This window comes from Erpetoichthys calabaricus, chromosome 18 (assembly GCF_900747795.2).
Source record: "Erpetoichthys calabaricus chromosome 18, fErpCal1.3, whole genome shotgun sequence".
In the NCBI taxonomy this organism is placed as follows: Eukaryota; Metazoa; Chordata; class Cladistia; order Polypteriformes; family Polypteridae; genus Erpetoichthys; species Erpetoichthys calabaricus.
In genome coordinates this window covers 74,667,776-74,686,383 of record NC_041411.2, presented here as the reverse complement: position 1 = coordinate 74,686,383, position 18,608 = coordinate 74,667,776, and the positions used below count along the sequence as shown (strand labels likewise).

The following is an 18,608-nucleotide window of genomic DNA, read 5'->3' as shown; positions in this document are numbered from 1 at the left end:
TTATATTGATGTGACTATAATGTTATAATAAATAACTATTTGAAGGGAGTAATATTCAGAAAAGCTGCATAGAATTTCAAAATGTTATACCTCATTGAGTACTTTAATAAAATTTTCATACTTAAATTATCAATTTAATATCTTGCATGAGGGCGGCACGGTGGCGCAGTGGGTAGCGCTGCTGCCTCGCAGTTGGGGGATCTGGGGACCTGGGTTCGATTCCCGGGTCCTCCCTGCGTGGAGTTTGCATGTTCTCCCCGTGTCTGCGTGGGTTTCCTCCGGGCACTCCAGTTTCCTCCCACATTCCAAAGACATGCAGGTTAGGTGGATTGGCGATTCTAAATTGGCCCTAGTGTGTGCTTGGTGTGTGGGTGTGTTTGTGTGTGTCCTGCGGTGGGTTGGCACCTTGCCCAGGATTGTTTCCTGCCTTGTGCCCTGTGTTGGCTGGGATTGGCTCCAGCAGACCCCCGTGACCCTGTGTTCGGATTCAGCAGGTTGGACAATGGATGGATGGATATCTTGCATGACAGGTTGGAAGCACAATTTTTATCTTAGCAAGTATTCAGGAATTTTGAATAGTGATGTTGTAGCTGAGGAAAAACAACTTCGTGGGATATGTCACCCACAGCTGTATCACTTTTTGCACACAGAAAATCCCATTGTGAAATAGCAGTGCTTTCAAGTGGTGCATTTATTTTAAGGCTGCCGGTCACCTGCTTGTTTTAAGCAATTGAGCATCTGAATCCTCATTTTTGGTTACTTTAATAGCCCCACAGCAGATTTGGTGTTGCTAAATACAATTTCGGTTGTAAAACATGATTTACAAAGCAGTTACTTTGAAAAGTGAGATTCTAATTGAGCAGAGTTCTAAGAATGTTACTGTAGTTTCCAAATGTTGTATATGTAATTAATTAGTAAACCACTGAAAGTGTACTTTTTTTTTTTTTTTTTTTTTTTTTTTTTAGACCCCAGATGCTTGAGCTTGGTACAGCAATGAGTCTTGAACAGGTTAAGAGGCAGGTGCCAATAGTACTCTTTTACAAGGACACATATTTTGGTTCAAGAGAAGGTAAATACAGTGTTCAGATGTATTCAGGAGAAATGTGTTGCACATTATATAAAAAGTTGTGTTTTTATTGCAGTGTTGAAAAGTGGAATGTATTGCAGCCTCTTTGAGCTGAAAGAAAAAAGTAAATCTGGGACCAATCTCTTAGGCATAATTCAGAAACTAGAGAAAGAAAAGGCGGTAAGTTAATTTTACATAATGGCAAATATATAGGCAGCATTTAAGTATGCCAATTTTTTTTTTTTTTTTTTAAACATATTACCTATGTAAAATAATAAGAGTAGCCTTTGGGTCTCTATGGTGAACTGCAGGAGTTCCAGAAATTAGAAAAAAAACTAAAGTTAGCCAGTTTCATATTTCTAATTTATCATGTTCTTATATAGTTTTCTAAAGCAGAACAAGAAGAATATACTAAAATGCACTTTAAGTAAATCTATTATATTTTTTAACATGTAATTAATGCCACCCAGGATAATACTAAAAATATGTAATGGATAATTCATTTTGAAGAAAATGTTATAGATACTTAGTTAAAATAATGTATTAAAAATAAATAGAAATACAGGCTTCCCTTGACTTGGAATCAATCACTTAGATATATGGAGAAAGTGTTTATTAGACTTTTCTGCCTTATGAGCCTCAATAAAGGTTAATTTTTATAGTAATGAAGACCAATTTTAGGACAGTTTTCAGATGCATTGGACTAGCCCTAGTGCTCTATCATCTTCAAGGCCATTCCAAGTACAGTTTTTGGAATGAACAGGAGCTGGAGACATGCAATCACAATCTGTTATTCTCACAGCACATGTGGTGTGGTTCAGTCAACTTGTGTGTTGTTCAGGTACTGTGCCTTCACATTATCTTCAGCCCAAGAAAGACTGAGTGGCTTTTCAATATGAAATTTGAAGGAATAAAGCACAGAAACACACTGCCTTATTAAACAATATTTTTAAATTATTTCCTTATTACAGTTTATATTGATGACTAAAGACCACATCACATTGCACAACTTTGCCAGTGATTTTCAGTTGTAGACTTCACTTACACACCAGGTACATAGTCTGAAATACCTAGTGACTTGCTCCAGCTAGTTTGCAACATGCCCCCAAATTTCATTTTGTCTTACGTCATGGGGATGAGCTGTGTGTGCCTAAGAGCTGAAAACTAATGAGCACCCACCACAAAATACAATACACATAATGCAGCAGGTAGCAACACTTTTCTGTCTGATGTCTCATGTTTTACACACCACAATAGGAGGGAAAAAGGAGAGGGCTGAGATTGCAGTTGAACTCAATATACCTGTAAACCCTTGGCATGGGCACTAGCTCCATTTGGTGCATGTTATTTATTGGCTGTTGGAGAAAAAGGAGCGAGCTCAAAATACTCTGGAAATGGGAAATTGTGCTGGAAAGTCGTTATGCAGTCACATAACGTCGTATGTCCAGCAATTCATAGTTGTGTAACCTGATGAGGTGTGGTGACAAAATCAGCTACTGCAATTGGCAAGTATGACATCCTCACTGACTATAAGCCGATGTCACACTGCACAACTTTATTTTTTTTAATGTTTTTTTTGGTTTTATGTGAAGCACATAACATTCCATACATTCCAGTCAAACTTAACAAACCAACATTCAACCCCCACCAAGAAGAAAGGGCCAACAACCAGAGTAAATCTTCAAAAGCAGCAAGGAAGGGAGAGTATCCTTTTCCCTGATGTATATGCATATTCTAAAATAATATTAATTAGATTTTGCCATATTTTAAACACGTTTTGAACAGATCCTATTTATGAGAATGTTTTTTTTTTCCAATTTCAAATAGTGAGAACATCAAGTTACCCACTTATTTTTTTTATTTTTTTTTTTTTTATATATAACAATGTTTGAGTTGCATATACCACATTGTTTCACTTTTCTTGAAGACCACACATTTTTCTCGGGCCTTATTGTAAAAGTTTGCTTTGCTAAATCAGCAGTTAAATCATAAAGCTTCAATTATATAAGCAAAATATTAATTGAAGATGTAAGATGATGATAAATGTACTGCTAAATGCTTAATTTAAGGTGTAAGAATCAGTTTATGAAAATGTGCATGTCAGCGAATACAAATTTTGCCCAGTAATACACTGATTTTGTTTTACATTGCTACTGCTGTTCTGCATTAAATCTCTATTCCTGTCATAGTCATAAACTTGAATGCAGAACAAGAATAAATGGGATATTTGGCACACTTAACAGATAAATGTCAATCACTGGGTACTTTAAGGAATGTTTTAAGTACAGATGTTTTTTTCCCCATTTTTATAAAAAAAGTAAATTTTGCATTGTTTTTATTATAATCCCTGCCTAGCTCTTGATTTGTAAAAGAATACTCCAACCAAAAATATTGTTTCTATGTGTTACTTTCTCTGTGTAGTTTGTAGATAATTTCATGAAGAATGGAGATCACAAAGTATATAACACAACAGGCTTCAGCAAAAAATATTAAAAGACCCATGGGGGGAAAAAAATCCTAAATTACTCAAGTCGCTTAATAAATGTGTCATTTACCCAGTATCCTTACACCATCCAAAACGCATGTATTTTTAACTAAAAAATATTAAACACTTCCAGAAAATTGGTTTAGTGCATCAACAGGAAGTGAATTCAGAAGGGATCAGGCTTTTGAATTAATGACAGGTTTCTTGACCAGTGGCTGATCTTCAATTTAAAAGCTTTGCCCCGTTTGCACTTGCTTCCATTGAAGATAAGAAATGATCATTTTTGATTGGAGTATTATTTTAACTTCTGGTGTTATACATTTTTTTTTTTTTTTTTGTAACCCAATTCAGAAAGTCTAGGTTATAGATTTTTGGAACTGTTCTATAGTTTACTGAATTCATCTAAACCTGGCTTATGTTTAATTCAAGTCTATGTGATGATTGTTATGTGGCATTAGGATCCTAATTGATTGGTCTATTATATTAATCGCTTATATTAATATCTACTATATTAATCCTTACCAAACCTTGCCTATTATACATAGAAGGTTTTTCTAATTGATTTTATTTACTTAGTTAAGTTGAGGATTATACCAGTTTCTAAAATGTTGATTCTGCTCCGTATTTATTTCAAATATTATTTCAGGTAATCTTTGTATGATAAAATTGATAATTCAGAAATCCTTCATAAAAATAATTGTGAAGTGACCAAATACAGTTTGAAAGAAACCGAGATCTCCCTTTGAGAAAGTAAGACCTATAGAGAGTTCATTTAATCTTAGGATATTGTTTGCTCAGCACTTAGAGTTAAATCCTTAATTTGACTGGTAAGTGTGTGGCCTTTTTTGTGCATCTTTCTCTTGTCTCTGATATTGAATTGACTTGTCTGTGTTGCACAGGTGCTTATTAAATCTTTGGATGACAAAGGATTTCTGTTTGTGATTTCCTCTGCCCAAATGACAATTCAGAATGGTAGGTGTAGTATGTCCGCACAGAGAAGTTTGCATGACCTGAGTTCTTCAAGATGATTGATCAATAGTGTGTTTTTTGTTTTGTTTGCAGATACCAAAAGCACAAAGCCAAGAGATCTTCATGTGCTGTTCATGTTTCAGGAGAGCAGAAATATTCAGAAATGTGGCAAGTGTTCACTTTGTCTACTTTTAATATACAGTAATGTGTTTGCTTTGGTGTCATAAATTACATTCATCATGAACTTTCCTTGTGGTTGTACAGGAAACAGTGCGGTAGTTCCCCGGTTACCTGATGATACTGAGATGGGCATGCCAAATCTTAAGACTTTTGTCCCAGCTCTTCATTTTGGTTTAATAAAGGCTCGTACCAACACATCAATAGCGCTGAATACTGGGGTAGAAAGGAATGCACATGAATATTTGAAGAGTCGACTAGAAGGTACAAGGAGCAAAATACGGGAGTTTGTAATGTATGAATATGAACAGAAACTGGATGACCGAAGGTTTTTATACTCTGCGCCAAGAATCAAGACCAATATTGACACCGCCTTACATTCATATATATGTGATCCTGACAGTTACCTGCTTCCTAAAGCAAGAGCCATAGAAATCCTGGAAAGTCTGAATAAAACTCAGGAGTACAGTCCAATCTCAGACTGGGAGGGCTCGGAAGGAAAATGTGAAAGTGAGAAACCTACCAAGGAAAATGGCTCAGAGCACACACATCCTGTACAGAAAAGTGGTGTAACTGCTGATTATGACCCTGAAAAGCTTAAAGAACTGATTAATTTAATTCAAATTAGAAAAAAATGTATTGGTGAAGGAGATGAATTGGACATGGATGAATCCACTAGCATGAGAGGACTTAAAAGAAAGTTGGAAAATAACACAACTGAAAATGTTGTCAAGTACATGAGGTCTTCATCAGCTGAGAATGGCCAGGATAGAGGTCAGTGCTTTTAGTTGAGAAGAGAATATGTGCACTTAGCATAGAAACTCTGTGTACTTAAATAATGCCTTAAAGCACACTTAACCATTGGGTCCTTTTGAAATATGTCTGGAGTTTTTAACTCTCCTACTCGTTTCGGTGATCCCTTAGCCAGTATACTGTAAAGGCATTACTTATCAGAATGCTGTTTTGAGCTAATTTCTAAATTTCAAATACATGTAGTAAAACTATTTCAACTGTCAGAATTTTATGTTGACGTGTCAGATTCAGTTGTATGGTGATGTCATTAACGCTTTTTACAATTAACTTGACAGTAAAAAGCTGATCAGTGTTTCAGTAGTACTTTAAAGCAACTTTGAATTTTTATATATTTACAATATGTAAAAGCTCTGTTTTTAAATCCCTCTTTCACTGTTGGCGGTATAGTCTTGTCTGAACAATTATTACAATCTTTTGCAAGCGGCATGCATAAAAATTTAAAACAAACATTTAGCTTAAAAATAATATTAATATGGTTGTTCAGAAACAATTTTTGAGAAAAGCAGCATACCAAACTGACCACTAACACACACAAAGGTTGCTTAAATACAAATTGAGCACCTGGCATTTTTGTGTAAGTAAACTAGGATGTCTTTAAAGACTAGAGTGTCTGGGAGACCGCTGTGTGCTTTATTTGGCTGCAGGTGAGCTCTGTTGTACAAAATACACACAGCTGGAAGTGTATGAGCACACAGAGGAGTAGTGCCATTGTTTATGAAGTTGAGCACTGAAAAGTTAAATTATAATAAATGTGATGAAATATAAAGTAATCCACTACTGCAGCAGGCTCTGCGGCAAGGGTTAAAAAAATCCAGAGACTGACCGGGCCTCTGAATGAACAGCACAGAATAAAAGTGACCCGCAAGTAAACACAATTGAAGCCCCCATCTTGATTCATCAGATGTTTACTACAAAAAAGGTTATAACCTGTAGAAAAAATGAATGTCACATCCCTACTTCAAATGCAGTAGTTTACAGATTTTATGTTTCTGTAATTTAGAAATATGATACTTGACTCTCTTGCATTTCTTGCATATACAGGCTCAGGGCTGTGGACTCAGTATGCCTTTACTAACCCAATAATTGCTTCTGGCTCCCACTGTACAGCCCTGTCAGGCTTGCATGGTTTGCTGTCCCCATTTGCTACAAAGCTTAAGTATTTCCAGATGCCACTCTGGTTGCCCTTCTTTGTCGATTGAGCATGCTAGTGACGGCTCCAACACTGCTGAAACTGCCATCTTATTAATACTTGTGAGTGGATGGAAACAGGGTTGCAACTCAAACCATATTCATAATGTAGACTGTAGAATCAATACCATTAAAAATGAGTATTGAAGTACAGTACTTGATGTCAATATTTTTGAGAATCTTAACTCCTAGTGTACCAAATACCAAAAATACTCCTCTAAGAAGTAGGACCAAAATTGCTTCACTCTGAGATTGTTGAGCCATTGAGGACTTCTGAGAGATTTGATAAATCTGGGCACTGGTTTTGTTTGCAGATGTGAACGGCATGTGTTAGACTCATTAGCACCCCCCGGGCCTGAATTTATTGTAGCTGGATGTTGCCCCATGTAACGGCAATTTTAGGAGAGTTAATTGCCTTTGGAGTAATGGACAACTCAAATTTTGTACATGTTATCCCATTTTAAGGCTGCCTTAGTGAAGTCAGACCTGTCGAGTAAAGATAATTATTTCCGAGTTCCTGTCAAACAGCCTTTGTTCTGTTTTCAGGGTGCTTATAGAAGTGAGTTTAGATTTTGTTACTGCTTTTTGCCTGTGTACATTGAGCTAGGCTAACAATAGCTGCAGTAAATTTATTATGTTTTGAGGCTGCATCCCATTGGCTCCCATACCATTCAAAATATGTGTCACACTACCTCTTGTTAAACTGATTGGCTGCACAGTGATAGTACTTTCAAACTGGGGAAGTCCCACAGGGCCAGGTTTGAAGAAGAGGGTTTTGTATGACCTCTCTGTGAATATGCAGTTTCACAGATTTGCCATTAACGACCCATGCTGTGTGAGCGTTTCATCATTGTCCTGAACCAGAAGGGAAATGGTCGACCGCTTTCCTAACTGCTTGCCTCTGATTGACTGCCACAAATATCAAAGCATGCCCAGGTGTAAATGTTTTTCGCAATGAATTGAGTGCCAACTCCCATAGCTTTTGCTGTCTCAAGTAGCAGTGATTCTGCTTTGTTTCTCTTTGATTCTCCACTGTGGTAAGCATTTTTTTCTGCTGACTGTGTTGAAGGTTGGCAAATTCCCATCCCCTTACTGTGAAGGAGACTGGTTGTGCTGCACGTTGACTAGGCGAGAACGAGTCTCCAAAGGCTTATTGTTATGTATGTAGTGTTAGGAAATCGGAGATTGCATACTTGATTTTGCTATTTTCTGTATCCATGATGACTTGATTCTGAAAGAGATGTTTAATTTAAATCACAAATGCTTGAACAGTGTAATTCACATACTTGAGTACACAAGAGGTCACTTTTGGCCACTTAAAGCCAGCACTGTAGAATTGTAGCATTGTAGAAATCTACATTTTACTGTCTGCCAGATTATTGTGTGACAGATGCATGATTTGGAAATGTAAAACAATGTTTATTTTTCCAATTATTTAAAGGAGTTGAGGAGCAGTTTCCAGATCCTATTACCTCTGTTGTTAATCACCAAAATGCTAATGTGAGGAAGCAGGATACTTCAGATTTGGTCACAGCAGACACACAAGCCCTCTTGAAGCTGCTTCTGGACACCTTAGCAAGCACTGGAGCATCAGCTTCTGCCACAGATTCCAGTATAGACAAGCCAGTGGAGTTTTCTAGAGATGACTCTTGTGAAATGTCGGCTGAATTGTGTTATGAAAATTGTTCTGCAAATGTGACCAAGAATGATGCTGCCGTTCCTTACGAAACCACAAATGTATCCTGTGCAAGTGAAGCTAACGTGAGACTGACTTTGGGGGAAGATACAAACATCTATGAAAGAAGTACAAAGATTGAAAATGTTGAGGTAAAACATCTGAGACCTTGCAATTGTCATGACTTTAATAGCATTCATGGGGTGAATCATTTTATACAAGGAATAGTAATGTATTACATAACATGGCTTTAAAGATTGCAATGAACCAAATCTTATTAAAAAAAAAAAAAAAAAAAAAAAGGTTATTGTTAGTAAAGAATTGTTCTAATCAGTAATCTTCCATATCTATCTATATCTATCTATCTATCTATCTATCTATCTATCTATCTATCTATCTACTTGTTTCATTTTAAGCTTTTCAAATCGCACTCCATAATACCACAGCAGCTCTGTACTACCAGGATAGTACAGCATATACGGAGTTAATAGATAGATAGATACTTTATTAATCCCAATGGGAAATTCACATTCTCCAGCAGCAGCATACTGATACAATAAATAATATTAAATTAAAGAATGATAATAATGCAGGTGAAAAAAAGACAATAACTTTGATTAATGTTAAATGTTAACGTTTAATATCAATATCTTTGGAAGGTTTTTTTAGCACCAAGGTGACAAAGGCAGTCCATTGCACACATCAAAAAAAACTAATTCTGTAAAATGTTGTTGTACAGTGATGTGATTATAAACGATTGATTTTAATTGTCTTTATGTATTTTCATATTTTAAAGTGAATGCTTTTTGAGGCAGTTTTTAAATCTAACTTTGCTTAACTGCACTTTGAACTATTTTTATAGGAGGCAGCTGGGAGCATTAGCAGTTTTGAGGGATTCAGTCCCTGTTCAAGCACACAGCTGGAGCAAACACACCATAGAGAATTTTTTTCTGAACATGTAGTAGAGGGAGAAATGGTTTGGAAATTAATTCCAATTACTGGTAAGGATCATAGGGGCATTCCTCCCCCTTCATTAATTAAATGTTTAGTAATTATTGTCTTAAGATCCAGTGCCTTGTTTTTTAATGGTGAAGCACACAGAGAGAGTTTGTGATCATAAATATATCTTAATACATGAGTGTGCAGTCCAAAACTTCTCAATCACAATTTTACACAGATGAAGATGGTTTTAATTGCGTGAAGTTCAAAGGAGGAGTAGCGAGCGATATACCGGTTGATCTGGCATACCAGATGAAATTCTTCTTCTGGTATGGACTTTGAGAAAACCATTTCAAATGTTGTGTCGATGTATTAGTGTGTTGCATGTGAGCTTTGTGTAATACGTGAGTCAACCTCTTTAAGAAAATTACCCAGAATGCTATGTGGTTCATCCTGATTGGTGAGTTGATGCAAACAAGACAGGACAGGAGGAAGCGGTGTCTTGTACTATGTTTGCTTGATAGTGAGTGAGTGAGAGCAGAAAGCAAGACAAGAGAACAAAGCTGTACTTTTACCGGTTTAAGAGCAGTGAAAACCTGCAGTCAAATCTACGTGAGTGGCAGAGCATTAATAAACATTTTGATGAATAAGAGGAGGTGTGTCTGTGTTTGAAGCTGAGAAGCATGTACAAATGCATTATTTACAGTATTTAGAAAAACTTTCAGAATTGTCAGTTACACCGTGATATGTCTATTAGGTAGTACTGCCCACTCCTAGTTCAAATTGAGTACATAACATCTGTAAATGTCTTCAATATTTAATACTTATCCTAATTTTTTTTCTGCATTAGGTTATAGATATGCATTATTTTCTGATTGTTACATGCAATCTTAGTCCATATTACAAATATAGTGTATATTGAACATCTAAATTACATTACATCCAAGGGTGAAGAATAACCACATTCATGTAAATCGGTGGACACACATGATGTATTTTTAAATTACCTTCTCTCTGAAATGTTTTCTTTGTTTTCTCCAGGCCTTAAGTCTCATCCCGAGCAGCTGTCTTATCATTTGATACAAGAGGCCCATCCTGATGATCCAAGAATTCACCACAGGCAGCCTGTTAACTTTTCTCCGGACAAATTTAATCAACCCTCTGCTTCCTTACCATTACAAAATGATGACAGCTTTCAAGAGAAATGCGAAGCTGACATGGAAAATGTGCAGCATCCCTCTGATACGCTCAAAAATCAACATTCTGAACCGAGGAATACACAGAATATGTTGCATGAAGAGTTTGATGAATTTTGTTCAAAAATTCAAGGACTGTTAAATTGTGAAAATATACCATACAATTCAGAGTCGGTCATTTCCAGTAAACTTCAGCTGAAAAGATTTTCTAATCGTTTACATTCCCAGTTTAAGCATATTTATGTTGAAAAATATGTAAATAGCCTGCAAAAGAAAATTCATGACGTGGTTGAAAGTGAAAAAGCCAACACTTATCTTAATTTAGGAAATCAGTCTGATGAACTATCAGAATCTAACAGAACTCAATCAGATTCTATCAAATATGGGCCTAGAAGTCCTCAAGAAGTTTTGGGACCATCCCATCTAGACTTTTTGGAAAAATCAGAACATTTTAATGAAAGATCAACAGATACTACATTTAACATGTTGACTTTGGATTCTCTGTCAAAAGAGTCTGCGTCTTCTGCGTCCAGCAACTATGATTATCATCCACAGTTGGCGGATTCGGGGGGTGATCCTCCAAATTCCTTTGCAATTCAGGCTCCAGCCTCTATAAGTAACTTGATAAGTCAGCTAAAGCCAGAGGTCTTCTCTAGTCTTGTGAAAATTATTAAAGATGTTCAAAAAAATACAGTGAAGTTTTACATCCATGAAAGAGAGGAAAGCACTGTATGTACTGAAATAAAGGTAAACTACTTTCAGCTTTTTTTTTTATTGTCAGTTATTTCAGTGATGTATTTCAAATTTCTGTAATTGTACTGTTGTCATGCAGACCTGTTTTAGTTATGTACAAGTTTTTATATCACCAAATCCAAGCTAGCTGCCTGAATTTGAAGAATATAAACACTTGCTTTGAAAAATATTCTACATTTAGTGGAAATATTTTGTTCGTAAAGTTGTGGTCATCCAAACCCTGTGGTATACTATGTGAATCAAAATCTTTTTTCCCCATCCACCCCCCTCCCATATTGTTTCTCTCAGGAGTATCTCATGCGGTTAGGAAATGCAGAATGTAATCCAAATCAGTATTTAGAAAGAAACGGAAATCTAGATAAGCTACTGATCATAATTCGGAATGAAGACATTGCTGCTCACATACATACGGTAATGGAAGTATTTACCTTATTTTGCATATCTTGGCATTGTGCTGGGCATAAAAATGTTTTCTTTGAAAGGAGTAATTTTATAAGGAAGGCAGCAGCAATACATTTGCAAATTGACAAGCTTTAGTTTGCATATTTTATTCTTTCCTACAGATTCCAGCATTAGTATCTTTGAAGAAGTTGTCTTCTGTCAATTTTGCTGGCGTGGACAGCCTGGATGATGTTAAAAATCACACATACAACGAGCTCTTTGTTTCTGGCGGTTTTATTGTTTCAGATGACTCAGTCCTTAATCTAGATGTTATCACTATTGGTAAGTATCATAGATGGGATTCTGTCCCAGCTTCGTACACACTCTGTGTCGGCAGTCCTTGTTACTGTTATACAGCTGCCATCAAGAGAGATGCCACTCCTTTGTCTGTGATCACTTTACACTATGAAATGTTGAATGATCTATCCCCTACACCTTGAAATATAAAATTTTGTTGATGGGGTGAGGGTTTGTTTTGTCTGTTATACATGCACCTTTTTCAGGGTTACGATTATTGATACAAAAGTACATAATTTGTTACAAATTTCAGAAAAATTGCAGACTTTTCTGAAGTGTCTAGAGGAATGGAACACTCCAGATAGTAAATGGCAATGGAAAATTCATTGTAAAACACAAAAGAAATTGAAGGAGATTGGAAGGTGAGTAGTATGGTAAATATGAATTTTATGGTTTCCTGTTACTTCAGTTTCACTTTCACATTCCAGATTTGGTTGGAGTATCTTTTTGTACATGTCTTTATTATAGTAGAAGTATATACTCAAATTACTGAACAAAATAGTCGGGGGATAAGTTAACATTCGAAAATTTGCTGTGGGGTAAATGAGATGAAACGGGTTGGGGAATCCCTGGTATTAACAATTGTGCTTTCTATATCAGTGACACTGAGCTTTATCAACCTACAGCACAAACCGATATTTCAGGTAACTTGCCAAGCTTTCTGAATGATGGTACCGTAACTGAAGATTGTTCTTGGTCTGATTTATTATTTAAAATAAAAATGAACATTGGAAAACGTCTGAATATCTGCTATTTGCATTCCCACTATTGACCCTGAACAATTTGCTTATCCCATCTGTAATCCCACTTCAAAGGGAAAAAAAAGTCCTGTAGTACAATAAATTGTACCGCATGCTGGAATGTTGTTGACTATTTAAATTTGTCATTTGTGTAGTACTTGATTTGTTTGATTGCTAATTGAAAAACTTTCTATCATTTTTTTTTCCGATCTTTACTGCATTTGGTTTTGATTTCAAAAATTAAAAAAATGTAAAAAAGAGGATATATAATAAGGATGTCTTGTTTTATAGTATTATTGTAAAATGACTAATTTTACCGTGATCAAGCAGACAATCCTGATAGTAGACTGCGTTAGGAAGTTAAAGCAAAGGGGGGAAAAAAAAGTACTTTATACAACAGAAAATGCTACCCAAAAAAGATATTTATTTAAACAATATCATTTTTGGATGAAATACGCAGACAATATTGAAACAAGTGGACTTAAATTACAAGTGTGCTTTTATTTTACCAGAATGAATTCAAAAGCATTGAACATCCTGGTATTGCTTAACTCGTATCAGAAGAAACATCTGGTGGACTTCCTGTCCTATCATGAGTGCGACTCTCAGGCCCGACAAGCCCCTGAGCTGGAGTGTCTCATTAAATTACAGGCCCAGAATATACAGCAGAGACATGTTGTGTTCCTCACAGGTACGTATAATATGTAGCTTTGTAAGGACACTTACTTTCAAACTGAAACGCTCAAATGTTTTGGCCTTTTGTTTATTATTATTATATTTCCTCTTCACAGAAAGAAGATATGAATTATTTTCTAAGCACTTTAACAATGGGATTGTGGTGGCTTGCATGGATGACTTCATGCAAAATTTTCATAGCATTATAGGTTTCAACCAATCTAGTGTGGAAGACCAGCATTTGCTTCATGGAATTCATCAAGATGAATTTGGTGAGGAGCTAAAATGTTTGTTTTCTTTGTTTGTTTAGAATTATTTCAGTCTACTAACAAGTCTAACTCACATATGAGGTAAGCCCAGCCAAGCCCTGACAGCATATGTTGCATACTTGTAAAGACCGTGTATGTCAATCTGCCTGTTCAGAGCTGGGTTTTATTTGATTTGTTGTTTTTATAATTGGGATTTTACAGGAATACTTCATCCAAAAATTGTATTTTTTTAATGTTACTTCATCCTGTGTAATTTGTAATGTTGGCCAAGAAAAATTTTTAATCTCATGTTTTTGTACAGAATGGAGAACAAATTTGATATAATAGATGCTAACAGTGACCAATGCCATATAGCAGCAAACAATGTGACAAATGTCTGGAGTTGAGGGGTGTGGAGCGCAGTCTCACGTTACTGGTGTCGCATATTCCACATGCCGGTAATCCATTTGTATGCTTTAAGTACGTGCTTCTATGCTAAAATATTACTAGGGCAAAAATCGGGACACATTATAAACCAAAAACTAAAGACTCATGGGAATGACATTTTGAATTGAAGACCAGACCCTCCACCTGGCATCACCCAAGCCCCACTGCCATTCCATTTGTTGGTCAAGAATCCTGCACTGATAATTTTGGACACACCCATTTAACGATACTTTAGCAAAAAAGCTTGTGCACGTTTTGAGCTTATGATTGGATAATCGACATGTGAAATGTGGAGCGCGAGTAAACGTGGTGTTTTTTTGTATGAGCATTTTTCATGTTGGCATCTGTCATGTTGTACTTTTTCTCTTGTTCTCCTTGAAAACATGACAATATTTTTTTATTCTTGGTCAGTGCTATAAACTACATTGGGTAAGTGCAGGTTGACCAGATGTCCCATTTGTATGCATTGTGTCCCCTAATTTAGCAGCTGCCCTGCTTTTTAGATTACATGTACATATTTACAAGGCACACTAAATTCCAAGGGGATCCCCACTCTTTGACTTTATTCACATCTCCAGCACATTCGCTGGATTTAGATAGATAGATAGATAGATAGATAGTGTAGTTGGTAGGATTAGATAGATAGATAGTGTAGTTGGTAGGATTAGATAGATAGATAGATAGATAGTGTAGTTGGTAGGATTAGATAGATAGATAGATAGATAGATAGATAGATAGATAGATACTTTATTAATCCTAAGGGGAAACTGACATACTCCAACAGCAGCATACTGATAAAAAACAATATTAAATTAAAGATTGATAACAATGCAGGTAAAACAGACTTGAGTTCTAAATTTCATCAGCCTAGGTAAGTAACATTTAAAATAAATGTATTTTTGTGTGGAGTATTCCTTTCAAAGGTAGTTTTTGTATTTTTAAATCAAATACTTTGTTCCTGAATGTCCGTGTAATGTAGCAAATCAAATCAGTCGGACTTTTCTTGTGGAGGATTGGTGAGCAGGGTAACCCAGGGTGGGCATCACTGATGAACTTTGATGCAGCCATTCTGTGTAATGCAAATGACAAGGTCAAGGTGCCTAAGAGGAATCATTTCTTTATATAGTAAAATGTTCACACTGGACAGGCAACCTTTTCAGGTTTATTTTTGATTTTGTTTTAAATGTGTAGTGTTCTGACTCTCTTCCATCTGAATATTTTACCTTAAGAGGTAATTAGCGTTGTTTTGTGATTGGTTGTGCATATTTTATTCTAGTGCCTGAAACTGAGGAAATGGTGTCTTCAGCTCGGCCGTTAGCTTGGAAGCATGGCATCTAAGCGAACCAATGTATGGTAACAACTTTAACAAAATGATAAATTCAGGATTCAGTGCAAGATATCATTAGCAAGATGCTGCGTCTCACAATCATACCAGCTCACTGTGGCTTCATGTTATAAGATGAAAGGCTTAATTTACAGGGGCAGTGGCAGGGATTCTCCTGTGAACTTTGTAAGTTTAGAAACAGCAGCTCTGCTAGTAGCTACCAAGGGTTCAGTAGCAGAAAGGTTTTGTTGAAGGGAGGGAAGCTCTGAGTAGATTTCAGATTAAGGAAAGCAGCAGTTAAAGAGCTGGAGAAATGCAAGTGATAGAAAATATTAAGATATGTTTATCATGCAAGTTTTAGTTTTGTTTAAAATCATTCAGCTTTGATTAAACACTTAGAGTGTAAAGCCGTAATGCATGCTAAAGTCATGTTAGTCCCAAGCAGTTTCAATTGTGTACCTAAGTAACGTTTTCTGTTCCAGATGGATTACACGTGACCGGGCAGAATGAAGAGGATATGTCTTTAGATTCAAGTGAAGAGTCCTGTCAGATTGAGGTTTGTAGCAAAATGCTGGACAGAGCTGACTCTCCACCACCGCCAGTTACGCTTGCTGGTACAGTGCCCGTACAGCCCAAGTCAAAGGCAGGGCCTGAAGATGTGCCCCTCTTGTCCAGGGCTGTGGACCTCAAAGGTGGAAAGCCCAAGACATCAGATGGGCAGCCAGCATCTGTGGAATGTAGAGCTTCCGGTCTGGATCTGGAAGCTCTGAGGTCTGCTATATCTATATTTTCACGCAGTTCTCCGAAAAATCTGACTAGTGAAACACTACAGCCCCAGGAAGAGGGTCATCCTGAAGATGATGAGAATTCTGCTGGGGTCTTGGCATACAGTACTTTCAGCGTGAATACTCGTCAAAGCTTCCTTTCCACAGGAATTGATCCGTCAATAACGGTGTCCATGCCACCTGACATTTCAAATGAGGCGCGCTCTGCAGAAGGTGGAGGCCCTAATGGTCTTCATGGCTCAAGTTCTGTGGACACAACACCTAAGGCATCCAGTCTGAGCGATTGTAAAGATGCTTCATCTGGGAATTCTGCAAACAGTCAAGAGGAGTCCAAGATTTTGTCCGAGACAAAGAAATTGGGCGATGAAGCCTCCACAAGTACAAAGAAAGCTGACGAGTCCCAGAGTTCTGGCTCCGAAAGTAAACCTGCCGTTTGTTCTCACGTTGCCTCCGAGACACAGACAAAGAAAACTGCAGGAGAACGACCAAGCTATCCAAATCACGGCGGAAGTGTACGTGGCAGAGGTAGAGGACTTCCCTATCGAGGTTATAATAGAGGACGTGGTTTCAGTCTCCCAGGACCCTCCAGCAGAGGTAGTGCTTACCATGGATGGGCTACCCACGGAAACGGCCATTACTTCAGACCGAACACGGGTCACGGCTGGGCTAGTGGACATCACGGCTGTGAGGAATTCTTCACAGATGACTTCTTCCCAGATGACTGTAGTGAAAACTGGCATAGTAACATTACACCATCCAATCCCTACGCAAAGCACTATAAATGAGCCGTGGGGGGGGCCGACTGGGATTTGTCCACAGGTTGGATTCGACAAACCACTTGAGGTTTATATTTGTTTTGTTAGTCGTCATTTGAATTTTTATTTGTGGCCATTTCTCCCCCCCAGACTCTTCCCTTTCCTTTTTTTGATCTGTAAAATTTGTGATTGGAAAATGTACAGCTTTACTGTTGGGACAATTTTTTTAAGAAATCTGTTCACAGGTGGCAATATTTGCTACCAATTTTTAATTTTGTTTTTTATATTTTCATTGTCTAAAACTGGATATTTCTATTAAATCCACTTGTTCAAATGTAGATCTTCCAGTTTAATTTAATTTATAACGAGAGTTCACACCTGTAAAAAGGACGCTGGGTAGTTTGCAGGAGGTACTGTGGGTCCTCGTTGGGCGTACGAGCACACAGCGCCTTCAGAAGGACTCGGACCCCCTTACCGTGTGACACGTTTGTCAGGTGCAGCCTTGGGCTAAAAGAGAGCAACGCTCAGTACCTCAGAATGGCAACATGAAAACAGTGACTGAGACAAAAAAGGGAAATGTCACATTGACATTGCAATGTAACGGGGGGGGGGGCGGTGTAAATACTTTGTGAATGTGCTGTAGGTGGCACAAGTGCGTGTCCCCCGGGGGCACAGATGGTGAGAATGCCGGGTATGGTGGCGTGGCAGGTAAACACCAAAGGGTACGTTTGTGTGCATTTTAGAGCCTGCTGGGTTCTTTAATTCAGTTGCGTGTGGAGGGAAGTTTGGACAAAATTTAACTAAACTGTGATGTGCACATCCGGAATGAAATACTGTATGTCAAGAAAAATATGCAGGGAAAAAAATCTTAATGTATTGATGTATTTCTTAGCGTGTTTATTTTATTGACACCACATGCAAATACGGCTTGAAATGAAAACTATGGTGTGTACCTGCGAGTTTGTTTGGGCCTGCTGGGGTTGTCCCCTTTTTATCTTTAGCCGAGTCAGAAGTTCTTTCTTTGTAGTCATTGGAATGTGCGTTTGAGATATTGGTTTGTTTTTGGATAAAATGTCCTAGAAAAACAACTCCCTCTGGGAGCAAATGAAATGTTACCGCTGTGTCACCAGTCAAAGCACAGTGTGCAGAGTATGGTGCATAAATCTTTGGCTACATTTATTATTCTAGCCACACCACAGTCGGATGTGGACTCCGAGGAGGAGGATGATGATGATGATGATGATGGCAGGGCTTCTTGAATTGAAGCGGCTGCTGTGTGCCTACCGCTGACACACCCTGCTGCTTGACTGACAAGTGAACAAGCCAAGTGTTAGGTGGTGGGCGTGTCGCTGATTAAATAAGTGAAGAAATAATTAAATAAATGCATACATTACCAGTAATATTTCCTGACACTTAAGTATTTCTGCTCGCGTTATCTCTGTGTATTGTCACATTTCACAATACATTTATTTAGCTCTTTCCTTAAATCCCGTCTTTTTCTCGATTTAAGTATGGCGCCTACTCGTAAACGTTAAAATTATACAGTTATTGTCTGTCTGTATACCTGCATTATTATCACTCTTTAATTTAATATTGTTCTTTATCAGTATGCTGCTGCTGGAGTATGTGAATTTC

The 18,608-nt window shown here is 37.3% G+C and overlaps 1 protein-coding gene across 3 annotated transcripts in view; it reads left to right on the top strand.

The window, feature by feature from the left end:
• tasora (transcription activation suppressor a) overlaps nucleotides 1-17,311 on the top strand; it is a 41,551-nt gene extending 24,240 nt beyond the window's left edge. The window contains exons 10-24 of one of the 3 annotated variants that reach the window (XM_028825112.2): nucleotides 966-1,069; nucleotides 1,143-1,246; nucleotides 4,451-4,523; nucleotides 4,614-4,688; nucleotides 4,785-5,471; nucleotides 8,140-8,525; nucleotides 9,236-9,374; nucleotides 10,354-11,255; nucleotides 11,550-11,672; nucleotides 11,825-11,984; nucleotides 12,253-12,361; nucleotides 13,252-13,430; nucleotides 13,531-13,686; nucleotides 15,386-15,457; nucleotides 15,916-16,058. In XM_028825112.2, coding sequence (XP_028680945.1) covers nucleotides 966-1,069; nucleotides 1,143-1,246; nucleotides 4,451-4,523; nucleotides 4,614-4,688; nucleotides 4,785-5,471; nucleotides 8,140-8,525; nucleotides 9,236-9,374; nucleotides 10,354-11,255; nucleotides 11,550-11,672; nucleotides 11,825-11,984; nucleotides 12,253-12,361; nucleotides 13,252-13,430; nucleotides 13,531-13,686; nucleotides 15,386-15,447 — 3,259 coding nt within the window. In that variant the 3' untranslated portion in view covers nucleotides 15,448-15,457; nucleotides 15,916-16,058. Of the gene's footprint in view, nucleotides 1-965; nucleotides 1,070-1,142; nucleotides 1,247-4,450; nucleotides 4,524-4,613; nucleotides 4,689-4,784; nucleotides 5,472-8,139; nucleotides 8,526-9,235; nucleotides 9,375-10,353; nucleotides 11,256-11,549; nucleotides 11,673-11,824; nucleotides 11,985-12,252; nucleotides 12,362-13,251; nucleotides 13,431-13,530; nucleotides 13,687-15,385 lie in introns of all 3 variants that reach the window. The other 2 variants (XM_028825109.2, XM_028825111.2) reach the window with 2 other exon arrangements.
• The last annotated feature ends 1,297 nt before the right edge of the window (nucleotides 17,312-18,608 follow it).